Source organism: Lampetra fluviatilis, chromosome 48 (genome assembly GCF_964198595.1).
Source record: "Lampetra fluviatilis chromosome 48, kcLamFluv1.1, whole genome shotgun sequence".
Classification (NCBI taxonomy): domain Eukaryota; kingdom Metazoa; phylum Chordata; class Hyperoartia; order Petromyzontiformes; family Petromyzontidae; genus Lampetra; species Lampetra fluviatilis.
The window spans coordinates 2,626,763-2,650,841 of NC_136322.1; the positions used below are offsets into that span (position 1 = coordinate 2,626,763).

At 54.2% G+C, this 24,079-nt stretch overlaps 1 protein-coding gene across 1 annotated transcript in view; it reads right to left on the minus strand.

The window, feature by feature from the left end:
* DNAH1 (dynein axonemal heavy chain 1) overlaps positions 1 to 24,079 on the minus strand; it is a 184,833-nt gene that overhangs the window by 158,556 nt on the left and 2,198 nt on the right. The window contains exons 3-13 of the mRNA XM_078877706.1: positions 23,567 to 23,639; positions 22,414 to 22,627; positions 17,398 to 17,554; positions 16,115 to 16,247; positions 13,512 to 13,616; positions 12,752 to 13,082; positions 9,539 to 9,708; positions 6,786 to 7,036; positions 5,113 to 5,380; positions 4,893 to 4,944; positions 1,731 to 1,881 (exon numbers count right to left, since the gene is read on the minus strand). Of these exons, the coding sequence (XP_078733832.1) occupies positions 1,731 to 1,881; positions 4,893 to 4,944; positions 5,113 to 5,380; positions 6,786 to 7,036; positions 9,539 to 9,708; positions 12,752 to 13,082; positions 13,512 to 13,616; positions 16,115 to 16,247; positions 17,398 to 17,554; positions 22,414 to 22,627; positions 23,567 to 23,639 (1,905 nt within the window). The remainder of the gene's footprint in view (positions 1 to 1,730; positions 1,882 to 4,892; positions 4,945 to 5,112; positions 5,381 to 6,785; positions 7,037 to 9,538; positions 9,709 to 12,751; positions 13,083 to 13,511; positions 13,617 to 16,114; positions 16,248 to 17,397; positions 17,555 to 22,413; positions 22,628 to 23,566; positions 23,640 to 24,079) is intronic.

Sequence of the window (24,079 nt, forward strand, 5' to 3'; positions counted from 1 at the left end):
CTGCACAGAAGTCTAGCAGCCTCCTACCCTTGTTATTGAGCTGATCTGGCCCATGCCTTCCAATCACTCCAGCCCAGGTGCCAGCATCATTACCCACTCGGACATTGAAGTCACCCAACAGGATGACTCTATCCAAAAGGGCCACTTTAGCCAGCATCTGTGACAGGAGAAGGCGTCTGACTCATCGGCCTTGCCTGCATCCCTCCACGGATGTTCGTCTTCAGTGGGGGCATAAGTAACCACGACCACCACTCCTCGCCTCCGGTTGATGGGAAGGCGAGCCCACAATAGCCTGGTGCTTGGAGCTTCCCACACCTCACCGCCACGTTCCCACGCCCCCTTCATTCTTTTGTTCAGAAGAAGTGCCACTCCCTTTTGTTTGGCAGTCTCCTGCCCCGAGAAGAGGACTGTCCACCCTTCATGGTGGCAGGAGCCAGAGCCGATCCACCGGACCTCCTGAATACCACAGAGATCCAGGCGGTACTGGTCCAACTCCCTACAGAGGAGTGGCAGCCTCTCCTCCGCAGTGAGCATTCGAACATTCCACGTGGCCACACGAAGTGGCTTTTTGTTGTTTCTGGAGAAGCCCCGAGGTTAAGGATTCAGTCTCCTATCTCCACCAAATGGGGTTTGGCTAGGAGACGTCATAGACGCCTGTCCCCCCGGGGCCTCCGGCACAAGCTTATTAATCAAACATTTCTGTCGTGGTTTAGTGGTAATTAATTGAAGGTGGAGGGGTTACCAGCCCCTCGCACCCGTCCAGAGCTCCTATTTGGCCACTGTGGTGGTTACAAACGCCATGAGGGGAAAGGCAAATTCAAATTGGCCCTCCCCCCACGGCACTGCCCACCACAGCATTGCCGCTCAGCGCCACGAGGAGGTAGGGGGTTGTTTTTGCCGGACCACACACAGGCAGACAGACACACATACACAGATACACACACCCACAAAGACAGAGAGACAGACAGACACACACACCCACACAGACAGACAGCCACACACACACACCCACACAGACAGACAGCCACACACACACAGACACACACACAGACACACACACCCACACAGACACAGAGACACACAGACATACACACACACCTACACCGACAGACACACACACACACATTTAGACACACACACACACAGACACACCCAGACAGAGAGACACACATACACAGACAGACACAAACACACACATTTAGACACACACACACAGACACACACACACAGACACAGAGACACACAGACACACACACACACCTACACCGACAGACACACACACACACATTTAGACACACACATTTAGACACACACACACAGACACAGAGACACACACACACAGATACAGAGACACACACACACAGACACACACACACACCTACACCGACAGACAGACACACACACACACATTTAGACACACACACAGACACACCCAGCCAGACAGAGAGACACACATACACAGACAGACACAAACACACACATTTAGACACACACACACACAGACACACACACACAGACAGCGAGACACACACACATACACAGCCAGACACAAACACACACATTTAGACACACACACACACACAGACACACAGGGACACACACAGACACACACACACAGACACACACCGACAGACACACACACACACACAGACACACACAGACAAACACACACATTTAGACAGACACAAACACCCACACAGACACACACAGACAGACGCACAGGGACACACCTTCTCCAGCTGAGGCACGCTGTGCGTGGCGCGGATGCCGCTGTCAAACAACTCCACAATGGTCGGCTCAAAGAGCTCCAGCGGAGTGGTGAAGTGGACGTCAGTAGAGTCCATGACCAAGTCCACCACGAACAGAGGGCCTCTCCTAGGCCTGACACACACACACACTGCTATGCTACACTATACACTACTACTAATACTATAGTACTACACCACGAACAGAGGGCCTCTCCTAGGTCTGATGCACACACACACACACTGCTACGCTACACTATACACTACTACTACTATATAGTACACACACACACTGCTATGCTACACTATACACTACTACTGCTACTATAGTACTACACCACGAACAGAGGGTCCGTCCTAGGTCTGATGCACACACACACACACACTGCTATGCTACACTATACACTACTACTACTATAGTACTACACCACGAACAGAGGGCGTCTCCTAGGTCTGATGCACACACACACACTGCTACGCTACACTATACACAACTACTACTATATAGTACACACACACACACACTGCTATGCTACACTATACACTACTACTACTATAGTACTACACCACGAACAGAAGGTCCGTCCTAGGTCTGACGCACACACACACTGCTATGCTACACTATACATTACTACTACTACTATAGTACTAGACCACGAACAGAGGACCCCTACTAGGTCTGACGCACACACACACACTGCTATGCTACATTATACACTACTACTGCTACTATAGTACACACACACACTGCAATGCTACACTATACACTACTAGTACTTATTATTTGGTTCTTTCGGTTAAGTCACGTCTAAAGATAAAATAATAAATTAAATAATAGAATACGACGTTTCGATTGCAACACAAGCAATCATCATCAGGTATAATGAAATAGCGACATAATATCTAACCAGAAAACTATAGACAGACATATTAGCAGACAGATATCACAAGATACATACATAGCGAGAGCAACACAGGTGACAGAGAGGGGTGATCGTCTCTGTGGGGTGGCCTTAAATAGACAGAGGGGGGGCGGAGGCAGAGAGAGGGAGGGGGGTTAGAAAAAATTAGCATATCAATGAGTGGTCCAAAAGAAAACGTGGTGCTGCGAGTACGATGGCACAGCAAGCAAGCCTGAAAATCAGGAGAAAGACACACTAAAATTAAATAACCTAGTAAAATATCGAAATGTAATGTAATACAACACAGAGGGTCGGTCAACACACAATTAACGCATAGCCTGGTTGATTACGTATTTCAAAGATTGCTAAGTTAGAATTTAAGTGTGAACATTCTAAAGAGGACACAGGCAGAGAAAACAAGTCGCCAGAGAGAGAGAAAAAAGATAAGCTTAAAACTTCCCCGTAGAAGTGGTTCAATCTTAATTTTAGAACTTTCGTGACTGCAGGAATTATTATTTGGTTCTTTCGGTTAAGTCACGTCTAAAGATAAAATAATAAATTAAATAATAGAATACGACGTTTCGATTGCAACACAAGCAATCATCATCAGGTATAATGAAATAGCGACATAATATCTAACCAGAAAACTATAGACAGACATATTAGCAGACAGATATCACTATATGTCTATAGTTTTCTGGTTAGATATTATGTCGCTATTTCATTATACCTGATGATGATTGCTTGTGTTGCAATCGAAACGTCGTATTCTATTATTTAATTTATTATTTTATCTTTAGACGTGACTTAACCGAAAGAACCAAATAATAATTCCTGCAGTCACGAAAGTTCTAAAATTAAGATTGAACCACTTCTACGGGGAAGTTTTAAGCTTATCTTTTTTCTCTCTCTCTGGCGACTTGTTTTCTCTGCCTGTGTCCTCTTTAGAATGTTCACACTTAAATTCTAACTTAGCAATCTTTGAAATACGTAATCAACCAGGCTATGCGTTAATTGTGTGTTGACCGACCCTCTGTGTTGTATTACATTACATTTCGATATTTTACTAGGTTATTTAATTTTAGTGTGTCTTTCTCCTGATTTTCAGGCTTGCTTGCTGTGCCATCGTACTCGCAGCACCACGTTTTCTTTTGGACCACTCATTGATATGCTATTTTTTTCTAACCCCCCTCCCTCTCTCTGCCTCCGCCCCCCCTCTGTCTATTTAAGGCCACCCCACAGAGACGATCACCCCTCTCTGTCACCTGTGTTGCTCTCGCTATGTATGTATCTTGTGATATCTGTCTGCTAATATGTCTGTCTATAGTTTTCTGGTTAGATATTATGTCGCTATTTCATGATACCTGATGATGATTGCTTGTGTTGCAATCGAAACGTCGTATTCTATTATTTAATTTATTATTTTATCTTTAGACGTGACTTAACCGAAAGAACCAAATAATAATTCCTGCAGTCACGAAAGTTCTAAAATTAAGAACTACTAGTACTATAGTACACACACACACTGCTATGCTACACTATACACTACTACAAATACTATAGTACTACACCACGAACAGAGGGCCTCTCCTAGGTCTGACACACACACACACACTGCTATGCTACACTATACACTACTACTACTACTATATAGCACACACACACACTGCTATGCTACACTATACACTACTACTACTATAGTACACACACACACACACTGCTATGCTACACTATACACTACTACTACTATAGTACACACACACACTGCTATGCTACACTATACACTACTACTATATAGTACACACACACACACTGCTATGCTACACTATACACTACTACTATAGTACTACACACACACACTGCTATGCTACACTATACACTACTACTACTACCATAGTACACACACACACACTGCTATGCTACACTATACACTACTACTACTACTATAGTACTACACCACGAACAGAGGGCTCCACCTAGGTCTGACGCACACACACACACACTGGTGGTGGTGATGGTGGTGGTGGTGATGGTGGTGGTGATGGTGGTGGTGGTGATGGTGGTGGTGGTGATGGTGGTGATGGCGGTGGTGATGGTGGTGATGGTGGTGGTGATGGTGGTGGTGGTGATGGTGGTGATGGTAGTGATGATGGTGGTGATGGTAGTGATGATGGTGGTGATGGTGGTGGTGATGATGCTGGTGGTGATGGTGGAGGCAGGCAGGCAGGGAGGGAGACCGCCTCACTTGTAGGGGCTGTTGATGAGATCCGGACCCCACACCAACGCGCCCGGCTCCTCTCCCACATCGGCAACATCGGCAACATCGGTACCGGTAGCATTGGTAGCGTCGCTAGTGCCGGCAGCGTTGGCAACCGTAGCGTTGGTAGCACCGACAGCCCCGCTAGCACTACCACCACCAGCACCACCGCCACCACCTCCACCACCACCACCACCACCTCCACCGCCGCCGACCCCCTGGCAAGCGTCGTGCACCGTCTTCGCGAAGGCGCCGACAGAGTCGAGCGCCAGGCGCCGCAGCGCAGACTGCATGCGCAGGCGCACCGCTTCCAGCAGGCGGCGCAGCTTGGAGCGGCGGTACGAGTCCCAGCGGCGCTCGCCGGGGTCCAGCGTGGCGCTAGCACCGCCGCCAGCGCTGCCGCCAGCGCCCAGCAGGGCGCCGCGCAGAGCCTGAGCCAGAGACGGCAGCCACGAGTCGCACAGAAAGAGCTGCACCTGCGGAGCAGAGGGGGAGGGGAGGGAGATGTTGACTCCGTCGCCCGGTGTGCAGGAGGTCGTGGGTTCGATCCTGACCCTGACGATGGCTATGGACGTATATTTGGAGTCTGCGTCTCTTTTTCTCATCGTACTCAACGTGGCTAGGAGATGTTGACTCCCTCGCCCGGTGTGCAGGAGGTCGTGGATTCAATCCCGACCCTGACGGTGACAATTGATGTATATTTGGAGTTTGCGTCTCTCTTTCTCATCGTCATCACGGTGGCTAGATGTTAACTCCGTCGCCTGGTATACAGGAGGTCGTGGATTCGATCCCAAACCTGATGCCTGTTATGTATTCACAGTAGCTAGGAGATGTTGACTCCCTCGCCCGGTGTGCAGGAGGTCGTGGGTTAGATCAGTGGGGAGATGTTGACTACCTCGCCTGGTACACAGGAGGTCGTGGAATCGATCCCGACCCTGACCGATGGCTATGGCCATATATTTGGAGTCTGCGTCTCTCTTTCTCATCGTCATCACGGTGGCTAGGAGATGTTGACTCCCTCGCCTGGTACACAGGAGGTCGTGGGCTACATCACGACACAGATGACGCCTGCTGCTGTATATTTGGAGTCTGCGTCTCTCTTTCTCATCGTCATCATAACAGTGGCTAGGAGATGTTAACTCCCTCGCCTGATGTGCAGGAGGTCGTGGGTTCGATCCCGACCCTGACGGTGACAATGGCTGCATCTCTCTTTCTCATCGTCATCACGGTGGCTAGGAGATGTTGACTCCCTCGCCTGGTCTACAGGAGGTCGTGGACTACATCACGACACATATGACGCCTGCTGCTGGACATTTGGAGTCTGCGTCTCTCTTTCTCATCATCATCATAACGGTGGCTAGATGTTAACTCCCTCGCCTGGTATGCAGGAGGTCGTGGGTTCGATTCCGACCCTGACGCCTGCTGTTGTATATTCAGAGTCTGCATCTCTTTCTTCCCGTGGTGAGATGTTAACTACCTCGCCCAGGATACAGGAGGTTGTGGGTTTGATCCCAACCCTGATGCCTGTTGTGTATTCACAGTGGCGAGGAGATGTTAACTACCTCGCTTGGTCTACAGGAGGTCGTGGGTTCGAGCCTTACCTTGACGACGCCTGCTGTATATTTGCATGGGCTGGGAAATGTTAACGACCTCGCCTGGTATACAGTAGGTTGTGATCCCTAGCACCTGTTGCATTCTCGCAGTGCCAAGATGTTAACTGTGCCTGGTATGCAGGAGGTCGTGGGTTTGACCCCGACCCTGATGGTGAGTGGGCGGGGAGGGGGAGGGTGGAGGAGGAGTGGGGAGGAGGAACACAGACACACTTACACACACACTGATACAAACACACTTACACACACACACTTACACACACACACAAACCTGCGCCTGCGTCTGCGCGTGCATCTGCTGGAAGTCGGCCAGCCGCTGTGGCTTGCCGCCCGCGCTGATGTGGAAGAGGCACATGGACGAGGTGGACGAGGTGGAGGAGGTGGAGGAGGTGGAGAGGCGTCCACACTCGACGCTGGCGCAGCACAGAGCCCGCAGAGCCTCCTCGTGCGTGAGCAGCGAGCGGAAACGGAAGGCGGCCAGACGCTCCGCAAAGGGGAACGGGGGCAGGTCACGCACGCGGCCTGCATGGAGAGAGAGGGAGGTAGAGAGAGATACAGAGAGATAGAGAGATACAGAGAGATACATAGAGAGAGATATAGAGAGAGATATGGAGATATAGAGAGATACAGAGAGATATATAGAGATACAGAGAGAGACACAGAGAAAGAGAGATACAGAGAGGAAGAGAGAGACAGAGGTAGAGGGAGAGATACAGAGAGATACAGAGAGATACATAGAGAGACAGAGAGAGATACATAGAGATTGGTAGAGAGATAGAGAGGTAGAGAGAGATACAGGGAGAGAGATACAGAGAGATATATAGAGAGAGGTAGAGAGAGATACAGAGAGATATATAGATATGTAGGGCTTGAGTATAGCGCGCCACGCATCCCCCGCCTCTGTTGCTATGCGAGCAAGCACAGTACAGTGGGGTGATGTGAGGTAATGGTTGTTGTTGTGACCTTAGGCGAAGTGGGTCGTTAAGGGTTGAAACAGGTGTCAGGGTAGCCGGGAGGACACAGGCCAGTGATTGGCTGGAAAGGTAATTGGGCATTAGCTGGCGTTGCTCCAGCGGCGAAAACAAGGCCACGTGACACGGGGGTCAGGGGGCGAGCGATAAGCGGGGGGTAGAGATAATTAGGGATATTAATTGGTGTGGGGATATAAGCCAGAGCGCAACGGAGAGAAGGGAGTCCTGTACTAGTTGGCGTCGTGGATGGAGCTGCAGTAACGGTGCCCGGAGAGTCGCAGAGCAAGTGATAGAGTAAAGCGTAGAGAGACAGTGTTAGTAGAGTAAAGCACGGAGAGACAGTGGTAGCGAGAACGCAGTGAGCAACCAGGGTAGCCATGCATCGGAAGGATGCAGAGTAGGAGAAACCGTAGAGAAGACAAGCGTAGCGATAGTGAGGTAGAGGGCACGGAGAGACGCGGAGCGGAGTGAGGGCACGGAGAGACGCGGAGCGGTGGCGCGGCGAAGGTGGGCTCTAAGAGGCAAATAAAGAGGAGAGAAAGACAACCCTTGTATGAGTCCTACAGATATACAGATAAGTAGAGAGACACAGAGAAAGAGAGCGGAAGTGAGTGAGTGGGTGGGTCAGATACACGGAGACACAGACAGATACATAGAGACAGAGACACACAGAGACACTGAGAGACACAGACATAAATAGAGAGAGACAAACACATCCATCCACTTACCTTGTCACTCACTCACCCCCTCACCCACCCACTCACCCAGCCACTCACCCACTCACTCACCCACCCATCCACTCACCCACCCACTCACCCACCCGTCCACTCACCCACCCGCCCACTCACCCACCCACCCACCCACTCAAAACTCACCCACCCACTCACTCACTCACCCACCTACCCACCCACTCACCCACCCACACACCGACTCACTGACCCATTCACTCACCCACCCACCCACTCACCCACCCACTGACCCAGTCAATCACCCACCCACTCACCCACCCACCCACTCACCCACCCACTCACCCACCCACACACCCACCCACTGACCCAGTCAATCACCCACCCACTCACCCACCCACTCACCCACCCACTGACCCAGTCAATCACCCACCCACTCACCCACCCACCCACTCACCCACCCACTGACCCAGTCAATCACCCACTCACCCACCCACTGACCCAGTCAATCACCCACCCACTCACCCACCCACCCACTCACCCACCCACTCACCCACCCACTCACCCACCCACTGACCTAGTCAATCACCCACTCACCCACCCACTCACCCACCCACCCACTCACCCACTCACCCACCCACACACCCACTCACTGACGCAGTCAATCACCCACTCACCCACCCACTCACGCACCCACACACCCACCCAACCACACACCCACCCACCCACTCACCCACCCACCCACCCACTCACCCACTGACCCACTCACCCACCCACACACTGACCTAGTCAATCACCCACTCACCCACCCACCCACTCACCCACCCACCCACCCACCTACTCACCCACCCACTCATCCACTCACCCACCCACTCACCCACCCACCCACCCACTCACCCACTCACCCACTCACTCACCCACCCACCCACACACGCACCCACCCACCCACTCACCCACCCACCCACCCACTCTCCCACCCGGCCCCTCACCTGCCGCGTGAGCGAGCGGTGCCACTGGTGCTGGCGGCGCCGGCGTGCAGACGAAGGGGTAGCGCTGAGGCGAGGAGGCCACCCACCCACTCACCCACCCACCCACTCACCCACCCACTCACCCACCCACCCACCCACTCACCCACTCACTCACTCACCCATCCACCCACCCACCCACTCACCCACCCACCCACCCACTCACCCACCCACCCACCCACTCACTCACTCACTCACCCACCCAACCAGCCACCCACCCACTCACCCACCCACTTACTCACTCACCCACCCACCCACCCATCGACCCACCCACCCACTCACTCACCCACCCACCCACCGACTCACTCACCCACCCACCCACTCTCCCACCTGGCCCCTCACCTGCCGCGTGAGCGAGCGGTGCCACTGGTCGGGGCGGCGCCGTCGGCGTGCAGACGAAGGGGTAGCGCTGCGGCGAGGAGGCCACCAGGTGGTGGAACTGGAGGCGGATCAGCGCCCCGGCGTGCTGAACGGAGACCTCCAGCCAGAGACGCTCCACACACCCCTCCAGCCTGAAGCAACAACAACACAGCCACACACTTATACACTCACTCATACACTCACTTATACACTCACTCATACAGACACTCACTCATACACTCACTTATACACACACTCATACACTCACTCATACACTCACTCATACACTCACTTATACACACACTCATACACTCACTCATACACTCACTCATACACTCACTTATACACACACTCACTCATACACTCACTTATACACACACTCACACACTCACTCATACACTCACTCATACACTCACTCACACACTCATACACACACCCCTCCAGTCTGAAGCAGCAACAACACAGCCACACACTTACACACTCACTCATACACTCACTCATACACTCACTCACTTATACACACACTCATACATACACTCATACACACTCTCACACACTCACTTATACACTCACTCATACACTCACTCATACTGATGAAATTATAGGCATTGACCAGGTGAATAAAGCAGAGATGTAGGTCTTGTTGGAATTCCCTACACCTCTGCTGTAGCAGACAGACACAAAATATGGCATCTGTGCAGGACCGCCCTTTCCTGAAACCACATTGGGGCTCGGCAAGCCTCTCCTCAGCGTGCCTAGCAAAGCGATGTTGAATAATTATTACCAGGACCTTTCTGGGCACACTGAGGAGTGAGATGCCCCTGTAGTTGTTACAGTCTGTGCGTAACCCCTTGTTAAAGAGGAGGACCACCAGGGCATCCTTCCAATCCTGCGGAACCCGTCCAGTGGTTCAGACTGTTATTATGATGTCATGTAAGGCAGTCTGTGCACAAACGCCACGCTCCCTCAACAGTACTTTCTCAACAGAGGCACCGCAGCCTCAGCAGGGTCATCCCCACTTTGCCCCATGATGTTTTCCAGGACCTCACAGAAATGATCAGAAAATCTGCAAACCTGTTCCTGGGGGTCGGAGATTTGATCACCGTTCTTTCTCCGAATGATTGTAATAGGTGTAGCACTGCTTGGAATTAAAGAGCGATTTGTGATCGCGGGCCACCAAGGCAGAATTCCATCTCCTCAGCAACCCACGACCACCACCCATCCTTGCAGCACCTCACAGCTCTCCGAACTTCCAAGCGAAGGCTGTGGTAAGCCTCCTCATTCTCTGATGTGGGATGCTGTAGACGATGAGAGTGGACCTATCGCTTTTTTTCAGCCAGCCTAAACACCTCCTTTATGAGCCAGGGTCTCTGGGGAGGTCTACATGAGCCACAGTCCTAAACCTCGCCCATTTCCCTTGGAAATCAGCTGCAAACGATGATGAAATTCTCGCATGCAACTTCCATCAGCGAGCTGAAACCGGGCCACTATGGGTTTGAATAGGGTCCTGGGTGTACACCCACCAGCGGAGTGGAAGAATGGCAGGTGCATCTAACAGATGACAAGTCGATAGTCAGTGGGAAAATCAGCTCCACGGTAGGTTCTGGTGTCAAGAACATGGGCCCGCATCTGCTGTTCCATCAATATATAGTCCAGTAGATGTTCTTGTTTGGACCTGGCGTGCATCCATGATGTTGTGCGGATGCGGCGATGCCAGAACAGCGTGCTGATAATTACAAGTCCATGGGCTGTATAAAAGTCTAGCAGCCTCCTACCGTTGTTATTGAGCTGATCTGGCCCATGCCTTCCAATCACTCCAGCCCAGGTACCAGCATCATGACCAACTCGGGCATTAATGTCACCCAACTCATCGATTTTGCCTGCATCCCTCCATGGATGTTCGTCTTCGGTGGGGGAATAAGTAACCACGACCAGCACTCCTCGCCTCCGGTTGATGGGAAGGCGAGCCCAAAGTAGCCTGGGGCTTACAGCTTCCCACACCTCACCGCCACGCTCCCACGCCCCCTTCATTCTTTTGTTCAGAAGAAGAGCCACACCCTGTTGTTTGCCAGTCTCCTGTCCACCCCTCATGGTGGCAGGAGCCAGAACCAGTCAACCGGACCTTCTGAATACCACAGAGATCCAAGCGGTACCAGTCCAGTTCCCGACAGAGGAGCGGCAGCCTCTCTTCCGCAGTGAGCGTTTGAACATTCCACGTGGCTACCCGTGGTGGCTTTTTGCTGTTTCTGGAGGAACCCCGAGGGTAAGGATTCAGTGTCCTGGCTCTGCCAAATGGGGTTTGGCCAGGAGATATTCTTTTCGTGGATAGCGTTAATTTATTTGAAGGTGGAGGGGTTACCAGCCCCTTGCACCCATCCAGAGCCCCCTTTGGCCGCTGTGGTGGCTACAAATGCCACGAGGGGAATGGTCAATCAAAATTGGCCTTCCCCCCATGGCACTGCTCATCACAGCGTTACCATCCGGCACCAACTCACTCACTCATACACTCACTCACTCATACACTCACTCATACACACTCACTCATACACTTACTCACTCATACACTCACTCACACAGTCACTCATACAACACTCACACATACACTAACTCATACATACAGTCACTCGCACAGACACTCATACATGCACTCACACACTCACTCATATCTCACTTATACACTCACTCATACAGTCACTTACACAGACACTCACATACTCATAAAGACACTCCATGTCTCTCTCTGTCTCTCTCCGTGTCTCTCTCAATGACTCTCCATGTCTCTCTTTCTCCGTGTCTCTATCTGTGACTCTCCGTGTCTCTCCGTGTCTCTCTGTCTGTGTCTCTCCCCATGTCTCTCTCCATCTCTCCGTGTCTCTCCCCGTGGCTCTCTCCATCTCTCCGTGTCTCTCTCTCCGTGTCTCTCCCTGTGTCTCTTCATCTCCCCATGTCTCTCTCTCCGTGTCTCTCTCTCCGTGACTCTCCGTGTCTGTCCGTGTCTCTCTCTCCGTGTCTCTCTCTCCGTGTCTCTCTCCGTGACTCTTTGTGTCTCTCTGTCTGTGTCTCTCCGTGACTCTCTCTCCGTGTCTCTCCGTGTCTCTCTCTCCGTGTCTCTCTCTCCGTGTCTCTCTCTCCGTGTCTCTCTCCGTGACTCTCCGTATCTCTCCGTCTCTCTCCCCTTGTCCCTCTCCGTCTCACCCGGCTCTGCCCATGAGTGCTCCCACGCGTGCCGTCACGCGCGCTCGCATCTCCCCGCCGCCACCGCCCTCCGCCGCGACCCCCAGTCCGGCGGCCGTGCGGGGTGGTGGTGGCAAGGATGGTGGTGGCGAGGATGGTGGTGGTGGTGATGGTGGTGGTGAGGGTGGTGGTGGTGGCACGCAGTCGAGCGCGAGGGAGTGGAGCAGCGCCGCCTCAGCGTCCCGGCGCGCCGAAGCGGCACGGGCGACACGAGCGGCAAAGCGGCGAGGGTCCTCAGCGTGGAACGCCACCAACACGCGCGGCAACCAGGCACGGTGGGAGGGGGGGGCACCTGGGGGAGGGGGTGGGTGGGTGGGTGAGTCGGGGAGTGGGTGGGTCAGTGAGTGACTGGGTGAGTGGGTGGGTGGGTGAGTGGGTGAGTGAGTGGGTGAGTGTGTGGGTGAGTGAGTGGGTGAGTGGGTGTGTGGGTGAGTGAGTGGATGAGTGAGTGAGTGGGTGAGTGGGTGGTTGAGTAGGTGGGTGGGTGGGTGTGTGGATGAGTGAGTGGGTGTGTGGGTGTGTGGGTGAGTGAGTGGATGAGTGAGTGAGTGGGTGTGTGGGTGAGTGGGTGGTTGAGTAGGTGGGTGGGTGGGTGGGTGTGAGGGTGAGTGAGTGGGTGGGTGAGCGAGTGAAGGGTGCTGTGATATGAAACAGTGATTCATTGATTATATTATCAATCGATCGATCAAGTGATGGATCGAGGGCCGCTGGATTGGCTCACCCTTGAGGGCCAAGCGAACACGGCCGCTGGCATCGGCACGCTGCACCAGGTAGAGCCGCGTGGAGTGGTCGTAGTCCAGCACCCCCACGGACAGCCAAGACATCGCTACAAGACACAGGCAGAGAGACAAACAGAGAGACACGGTGAGAGAGAGACACGGTGCGAGAGAGACACGGTGAGAGAGACACGGTAAGAGTGAGACAGAGACAAGGTGAGAGACAGTGATGTATCATAGTCCAGCACCCCCACGGACAGCCAAGACATCGCTACAAGACACAGACAGAGTGACAAACAGAGAGACACGGTGAGAGAGAGACACGGTGAGAGAGAGACACGGTGAGAGAGAGAGAGACATGGTGAAAGAGAGACACGTTGAGAGAGAGAGACACGGTGAGAGAGAGACACGGTGAGAGAGAGAGAGACACGTTAAGAGAGAGACACGTTGAGAGAGAGAGAGACATGGTAAGAGTGAGACGGAGACACGGACAGACAGGAAATTGCTACGCAGACACAGAGAACACGGACAGAGAGACAGACAGTGAGAGAGAGACATGGAGAGAGACACGGTGAGAGAGAGAGATATCGTAGTCCAGCACGCCCACAGACAGTGTAGTGGTTAGCGCTACGCTGTGCTATGAACCCAGCGACACGAGTTCGATTCCCGCTCACGGCCAGCACAAGTGACGATTATCTGAACCAATTCTGGGCCTCCCCTAGGTCGACTCAGCCTCAAATGAGTACCTGGTGCAGTGTGTAAACATCGCCACTAGGGAGACAAAGGCGGTCGGGCGTGGTGCTGGCCACCCACCCCCTCGTGTACCATTCCGGCCTTCATAGGTGCTCGCTAACAGCACTTGCACCTACAATCCGTTAAGGCTATATGGGGGATCTTTGTCTTTTTATGTGTGTGTCTGTCTGCGTGTGTGTCTGTCTGTAGGTGGACCGCACAGACTATAATAACTACAGGGGCATCTCACTCCTCAGTGTGCCGGGAAAGGTCCTGGCAAGGATTATTCAACATCACCTTGCTAGGCACGCTGAGGAGAGGCTTGCGGATCCCCAATGCGGTTTCAGGAAAGGGCGGTCCTGTACAGATGCCATATTTTCTGTCCGTCTGCTACAGCAGAGGTGTAGGGAATTCGAACAAGACCTACATCTCTGCTTTATTGGCCTGGTCAAGGCCTATGATACCATCAGTAGGCCTGGCTCTGGGTTGTTCTTCGTGCTTTCGGAGTCCCTGACCCTCTGCTCACGATCATTAAGGATCTTCATGATGGTGAGCGGGCCCGGGTAAAACTACGTGGCCGGGAGTCAGAGCGATTCCCTGTACACCTTGGGGTGGAACAGGGATGTCCTCTGGCTCCCACATTATTTAACATCTTTTTTGACCACGTAGTTTGTGAAGCCTTCAATAGCTGTACCGGAGGAATTTCCATCTGGTACAGATACAATGGGAAGCTGATCGATGCCCGGGTGCGGTCAAGGGATGGCTCCCTATGGCTCAACCACGTTATGCCGATGATCCGGTATTTGCTGCTCACTCAGAGGAGGAGTTGGAGGCCCTGCTGCTGAACCTGGAGCGTGCCACTAAGAGGTGGGGCCTTACCATCAGCCCCACCAAAACTAAGCACCTGCCTGGGTATTTTGTACCATCGGACACTCCACCCCCACAACTCCCAATTGGTGATAGAGCAGTTGTGGAGAGAGTGGAGAGTTTTCCATACCTTGGCAGTGTGCCCATGAACGGCTCCGGTTTAACAGCTCACTCCGAATCAGTCGAGTGGCAATATATTTTTATCGGTTGAGTAGCGCTGTGTGGAAGCTACCTGGTCTCTCACTCCACACGAAGCTTCAGGTCTTCTCGGCCACAGTCATTCACTCCCTTCTCTACGCTTGTGAAACGTTGACCCCCCTAATGGAACATCTTTGCTGGTTAGAAACATTTAGGCTGGGCTGCCTACGATCCATGCTGGGTTTAAGCAGGCTGGATTGTGTGAGGAGCTCACAAATCCTTGAAAGATCTGGACAAAGTCCCATTGGTGAGCTTCTCCGGCAGGCAAGGCTGCGTTGGCTGGGTCATGTAGCCCGCATGTCCAGCCACCGCATGCCTAAACAGCTTTTGTTCGACCAGATCGAGGAGGCAAAACAGGCGTGGCATGGGCTAGAGAAGAGATGGAATTATGTGGTACAGGTGGATGTGGAGCTGAGTGGATTTGCCGATGACTGGTACCAGCGGTGTCAAGATCGGCCTCAGTGGAGGAGGCTCGTGAAGGACGCTACTGGGCAGTTGGAGGCAGTCGCCCTCCAACAACAACGGAGGGCGGAGGAGCGACGCTCACAACAACGAGCGGAGCGCCGGGTGGCTAAAGCACAGCAAGTTGGCACAGTAGGGGGCACAGGTGGTGCATCAGCCAGTCATCTCAGTCGACCCGTGGCACCTGGGTCTGCCCTGTGACCTCCTGCCAGCGGTCTTTCCACACTTCACGTGGCCTCAAGGTGCACATGGCCTGGCACAAGCGTCGTGTTGACGTCACCGCCACTTAGCGGCGAATGACGGTTGTTGTTGTTGTTGTGTCTTTCTGTCTGTCTGTGTCCATCCTCACCGGATTTTCTCTTCTCGTCCACTGGGAGGAAAGCCCTGGCCGGAACCGGCTTGCGGAGTCCGGATTCCAAATCCAGGCCCAGGGAGAGCCACTCCTCCGGAGTTCGACACTCACTCTCCTCATCGTCAAACACCTGCAGAGACATACAGGCATAGACAAAGATCCCCAGTGTAGCCTCAACAGACTGTCGGGGCAAGTGCTGTTACACTCACACACTCACCCACTCACTCACCCACACACTCACCCACCTACCCACTCACTCAACCACTCACCCACCCACTCACCCACCCACTCACTCTCCTCATCGTCAAACACCTGCAGAGACATACAGGCATAGACAAAGATCCCCAGTGTAGCCTCAACAGACTGTCGGGGCAAGTGCTGTTACACTCACAAACTCACCTACTCACTCCCCCACACACTCACTCCCCCACCCACTCACTCCCCCACCCACCCACTCCCCCACTTACTCACTCCCCCACCCACTCACTCTCCCAACCACTCCCCCACCCACTCACTCCCCCACCCACTCACCTCCCCACCCACTCACTCACTCAACCACCCACTCACCCACACATCCACTCACCCACTCACCCATCCACTCACCCACTCACTCACCCACTCACTCACTCACCCACACACTCACCCACCTACTCACTCACCCACTCACCCACTCACCCACCCACTCACCCTTCTCATCGTCAAACATCTCCACACAGAATATCTGTGTATGTCTGTGTCTCTGTGTGTGTCTCTCCCTCTGTGTCTGTGTGTGTGTGTTTCTGTGTGTGGCTGTGTCTCTGTGTGTGTCTCTCTCTGTGTCTCTGTGTGTGTCTCTGTGTGTGTGTGTCTGTGTCTCTGCGTGTATGTGTGTCTGTGTGTCTCTCTCTGTCTCTCCCTGTGTCTCTCTGACTGTGTGTGTCTCTCTCTGTGTCTCTGCGTGTGTGTCTATGTGTGTCTCTGCGTGTGTGTCTATGTGTGTCTCTCTCTGTCTCTCCCTGTGTCTCTGTTTGTATGTGTCTCCCGGTGTGTCTCTCTGTGTCTCTGCGTGTGTGTCTATGTGTGTCTCTCACTGTGTCTCTCCCTGTGTCTCTGCGTATGTGTCTCTCTGTGTGTGTGTCTCTGTCTGTGTCTCTCTGTGTCTCTGCGTATGTGTCTCTCTGTGTGTGTGTTTCTGTCTGTGTCTCTCTGTGTCTCTGCGTATGTGTCTCTCTGTGTGCGTGTCTCTCTCTGTGTCTCTCTGTGTGTGTCTCTGTCTGTGTCCCTCTGTGTCTCCCGGTCACCTCTAGAGGCAGGAATGGGGGGTATCCCCCGCTCCCTGCCCCCCTCATAGCTCTGTACACCGCACGGGGTGCCACGGGGAGCAGCGGCGTCGTCGCCTCCACGCCAACCTCACTCAGCAGAGTCTCCAGCCGCTGGGACTGGAACTCTCTACGCCTCCTGTAGGACACAGCAGCATCACCATCATCATCACCACAACGACCATCCTCATCACTATCACATTCGTCACCATAACCACGATCATCACCACTACCATCATCACCATCATCACCATAATCATCACCACAACGACCATCTTCATCACTATCACTATCGTCACCATAACCACGATCATCACCACTACCATCATCACCATCATCACCATAATCATCACCACAACGACCATCTTCATCACTATCACCATCATCGTCACCATAACCACGATCATCACACACTACCATCATCACCATCATCACTATCATCACCACAACGACCATCTTCATCACTATCACCATCGTCACCATAACCACGATCATCACCACTACCATCATCACCAGCATCACCATCATCATCACCACAACGACCATCTTCATCACTATCACCATCATAGTCACCATAACCACGATCATCACCACTACCATCATTACCATCATCACTATCATCATCATGACCATCACAACTACCATCATCACCTCTACGCCCACGGTCAACAACAACCGCCATTCGCCACTAAGTAGCGGTGACGTCACCACGTCGCTTGTGCCAGGCCATGTGCACATTGAGGCCACATGAAGTATCAAACGCCCGCTGGCAGGAGGCCACGGGGCAGACCCAGGTGCCATGGGTCGACTGACTAAGATGACTGGCCGATGCACCACCTGTGCCCTCTACTGTGCCAACTTGCTAGCATGTGCCATGTCCGTTTAGCCCCCTCTATCCGGTCGAACGAAAGCTGTTTAGGCATGCGGTGATTGGGCATGCGGGCTACATGATCCAGACAATGCAGCCTTGCCTGCCGGAGGAGCTCACCGATGGGACTTTATCAAGATCTTTTAAGAATTTGTGAGCTCCTCACACAATCCAGCCTGGTTAAACCCAGGATGGATCGTAGGCAGGCCAGCTTAAATGTTTCAAACTGGCGAAGTAGTTCAATTAGGGTGGTACACGTTTTGCAAGCGTAGAGAAGGGAGGGAATGACTGTGGCCGAGAAGACCTGAAGCTTCATGTGGAGTGACAGACCAGGTAGCTTCCACACAGCGTTACACAACCGATGAAAAGATAATGCCGCTCGACTAATGCGGAGTGAGACCTCTGCTGTCAAACCAGAGCCGCTCATGAGCACACTGCCTAGGTATGGGAAACTCTCCACTCTCTCCACAACTGCCCCATCACCAAATGAGTTATGGTGGTGGAGTGTCTGACGGTACAAAATACCCAGGCAGGTGATTTATTTTGGTGGGGCTGATGGTAAGGCACCGCATATCAATGCTGTGTGCAAAAATCCCAGTGGAATGCAAGCCAAATAATAACAACCATAAGATAATTTAGATTAAAATCATCAGTCTTACTCTGTACTACAACAAACAAATATGGCTAAACCAAAACGTTTTCGAAATCACTAAAATAAAGCTATAAAAACAATGTAACAGTGATCATAGGAACTGTTACATTGTTTTTATAGCTTTATTTTGGTCATCAAATCTGAATACCTGTTCCTGGAGGTCAGAGATTGCATCACCGTTCTTTCCCATAACGATGGTAATAGGTGTGGCGCTGCAAGTTACTTTTTGATGGAGTTAAAGAGCGATGTGTGATCGTGGGCCACTGAGGCAGACTCCATCTCCTCAGCAACCCGTGACCACCACCCATCCTTGCAGCGCCTCACGGCTCTCCAAACTTCGGAGCGAAGGCTGCGGTAAGCCTCCTCATTCTCTGACGTGGGATGCTGTAGACCATGAGAATGGGCCTGTCGCTTTTTCTCAGCCAGCGAGGGTCTTTGGGGAGGTCTGGACCGTTTACCCAATTGCAGCCATTGCAGCTGCATGACCCACAATCCTAAACCTCGCCCATTTCCCCTCGACATCAGGAGGAGTGGGGGACGATGCTAACCCCAGCCTAAAGCAATGATGAAAATCTCGGTTGCAACTATCAACAGCAAGCTGAGACTAGGTCACCATGGGTTTGAATAGGGTCCTGGGTGTACACCCACCACCGGAGTGGAAGAATGGCAGGTGCATCTTACAGATGACAAGTCGATGGTCAGTGGGCAAATCAGCTCCACGGTACGTCCTGGTATCAAGGACATGGGCCTGCATCCACTGTTCCGTCACTTGGACCCAGCATGCATCTATGATGTTGTGTGGATGCGCCGATGCCGGAACAGCGTGTTGGTAATTACAAGACCATGGGCTGCACAGAAATATAGCAGCCTCCTACCATTGTTATTGAGCTGATCTGGCCCATGCCCTCCAATCACTCCAGACCAGGTGCCAGCATCATGACCAACTCGGGCATTGAAGTGACCCAACAAGATGACTCTATCCCGAGGGGCCACTTTAGCCAGCACCTGTGACAGGAGGTCATAGAAGGCATCTGACTCATCAGCCTTGCCTGCATCTCGCCACTGATGTTCATCTTCGGTGGGGGCATAAGTAACCACGACCACCACTCCTCGCCTCTGGTTGATGGGAAGGCGAGCCCAAAGTAGCCTGTGGCTTACAGCTTCCCACACCTCACCGCCACGCTCCCACGCCCCCTTCATTCTTTTGTTCAGAAGAAAAGCCACTCCCTGTTGTTTGGCAGTCTCCTGCCCCGAGTAGAGGACTGTCCACCCCTCATGGTGGCAGGAGCCAGAGCCGGTCCACCAGACCTCCTGAATACCACAGAGATTTATGCGGAACGGGTCCAGCTCCCGACAGAGTAGCAGCCTCTCCTCCGCAGTGAGCGTTCGACATGGCCACCTGCAGTGGCTTTTTGCGGTTTCTGGAGGAACCCCGAGGAAAAAAGATTCAGTCTCCTGGCTCCGCCAAATGGGGTTTGGCCAGGAGATATTCTTTTCGTGGATAGTGTTAATGTAATTGAAGGTGGAGGGGTGACCAGCCCCTCGCACCCGTCCAGATCCCCCTTTGGCCGCTGTGGTGGCTACAAACGCCATGAGGGGAATGACCAATCTAAATTTGCCCTCCCCCCATGGCAATGCTGCTCACCGCAGCGTTGCCGTCAGGCACCAACGAAGAGGTAGGGGGTTGTTTTACCGGACAATCACGATCACCATCATCACCACCACCACGACCATCACTACCCCCATCAGCACCATCACCCGTACCACCACCCCTACCACCCTCACCACCACAACACCCACCACCACCGCCACCACCATGACCACCACCTCCACCACCTCCACCATCACCACCACCGCCACCACCCCCATCACCCCCACCACTCCCACCACCCCGACCACCACTACCCCCTCCAACCCCACCACCCCGACCACCCCCACCATCACACCACCCCCACCACCACCCCACCACCACCACCCCCACCACCACGACCATCACTACCCCCATCAGCACCATCACCCGCACCACCACCCATACCACCCCCACCACCACAACACCCACCACATCCACCACCACCCCCACCGCCACCACCATTACCACCACCTCAACCATCACCACCACCCCCACCACCACCACCCTCACCACCGCCACCACCACCACCCCACCACCACCCCCACCACCACCACCACCTCCACCACCACCTCCACCACCACCCCACCACCACCCCCACCACCACCCCCACACCAACACCCCCACCCCCACCACCACCACCACCCCACCACCCCCACCACCACCGCCCCCACCACCACCACCCCACCACCCCCACCACCCCACCACCCTCTCCACCACCACCCCCACACCCCCACCACCACCCCCACACCCCCACCACCGCCACCACCCCCATCACCCCCACCACTCCCACCACCCCGACCACCACTACCCCCTCCAACCCCACCACCCCCCACCACCCCGACCACCCCCACCATCACACCACCCCCACCACCACCCCACCACCACCACCCCCACCACCACGACCATCACTACCCCCATCAGCACCATCACCCGCACCACCACCCATACCACCCCCACCACCACAACACCCACCACACCCACCACCACCCCCACCACCCCCACCGCCACCACCATTACCACCACCTCAACCATCACCACCACCCCCACCACCACCACCCTCACCACCGCCACCACCACCACCCCACCACCACCCCCACCACCACCACCACCTCCACCACCACCCCACCACCACCCCCACCACCACCCCCACACCAACACCCCCACCCCCACCACCACCACCACCACCCCACCACCCCCACCACCACCGCCCCCACCACCACCACCCCACCACCCCCACCACCCCACCACCCTCTCCACCACCACCCCCACACCCCCACCACCACCCCCACACCCCCACCACCACCACCACCCCCACACCCCCACCACCACCACCCCCACACCAACACCCCCACCACCACCACCACCCCCACCACCCCACCACCCCCACCACCCCACCACCCCCACCACCCCCACACCCCCACCCCCACACCCCCACCACCACCACCCCCACCATCACTCCCACCACCACCCCCACCATCACCACACCCCCACCACCACACCCACCGCCCCCACCACCACACCCACCATCACCCCCACCACCACCCCCACCACCATCGCCCCCAACACCACCCCCACCACCCCCACCCCCACCTCCACCACCCCCACCACCACCGCCCCCACCACCACCACCACCACCCCACCACACCACCCCACCACCACCACCCCACCACCACCACCACCCCCACACCACCACCCCCACACCACCACCCCCACACCACCACCCCCACTACCACCACACCACCACCACCCCACCACCACCCCCACCATCACCACACCCACCACCACTCCCACCACCCCCACCACCCCCACCCCCCCACCACCACCCCCACCACCACCACCACCCCTTACCTCTCCACCTGCAGGCGTCTGGGGCAGTCTCCAGGTGGCTGTGTGAGTGCCACCTGCAGCTTGGGTTGGAAGCGTCGCTCAGTGAAGTCTGCGGCAGCCACCCTGGCGGTGGTGACCCCCACCACGACCCCATCCTCCTCCTCTTCCTCCTCCACCTCCTTCCCATCCACCTCCACCTCCAAATCCATCGTCAGAGGCGGCAGCAGCGAGCCAACTATGGCAGAGCAGCCACGAAGGTGGGAGATGAGAGAGAGAGACAGGGGGCGTCTCTGCATTGGCTGGGTCACGTCGCCCGCACGGCACGGGCTGGAGAAGAGGTGGAGCTAATGGGTGAGTTAGTGAGTGGGTGAGTGGGTGGGTGAATGGGTGGGTGAGTTAGTGAGTGGGTGAGTTAGTGAGTGGGTAAGTGAGTGGGTGGGTGGGTGAATTAGTGAGTGGGTGAGTTAGTGAGTGGGTGAGTTAGTGAGTGGGTAAGTAAGTGAGTGGGTGGGTGAGTAGGTGGGTGATTTAGTTAGTGAGTTAGTGAGTGGGTGAGTTAATGAGTGGGTGAGTTAGTGAGTGGGTGAGTGAGGGGGTGAGTTAGTGAGTGGGTAAGTTAGTGTGTGGGTGAGTGAGGGGGTGAGTTAGTGAGTGGGTGAGTTAGTGAGTGGGTGAGTGGGTGGGTGAGTTAGTGAGTGGGTGAGTTAGTGAGTGGGTAAGTAAGTGAGTGGGTGGGTGAGTGGGTGGGTGAGTTAGTGAGTGGGTGAGTTAGTGAATGGGTAAGTAAGTGAGTGGGTGGGTGGGTGAGTTAGTGAATGCTTGAGTGAGTGGGTGAGTGAGTTCGTGAGTTAGTTAGAAAGTGGGTGGGTGGGTGAGTGAGTTAGTGAGTGTTTGAGTTAATGAGTGGGTGAGTTAGTGGGTGGGTGAGTTAATGAGTGGGTGAGTTAGTGGGTGGGTGAGTGAGTGGGTGAATGGCACGGGCTAGAGAAGAGTGGACTTGCCGATGACTGGTCCCAGCGGTGTCAAGATCGGCCTCTGTGTGTGCGTGTCTCTGCGTGTGCGTGTCTCTGCGCGTGCGTGTCTCTGCGTGTGCGTGTCTCTCTTTGTATGTGTCTCTGAGTGTGCGTGTCTCTCTGTGACTCTCTGAGTGTGCGTGTCTCTGTGTGTGTCTCACCGCAGGGTGTGTGTCTGTGCGTGGTTGTTGTTCCCAGCAACGCGTGTCGGCCTTGTGACGTCCGTGGGACATCCTGAAACAGCGACGGGACAGCACACACATCAACACCACCACCACCAATACAACCACCACCTACACAACCACCACCACCTACACCACCACCTACACCACCACCTACACCATCACCACCAATACAACCACCACCACCAATACACAACAACAACCGCCATTCGCCACGAAATGGCGGTGACGTCACCACGACGCTTGTGCCAGGCATTGTGCACCTTGAGGCCACGTGAAGTATCGAACGCCCGCTGGCAAGAGGTCACGGGGCAGACCCAGGTGCCATGGGTCGACTGACTGAGATGACTGAGATGACTGGCTGATGCACCACCTGTGCCCCCTACTGTACCAACTTGCTGTGCTTTAGCCACCACCAATACAACCACCACCTACACAACTACTGCCTACACCACCACCACCTACAGCACCTATACCAACCACCAACACCAT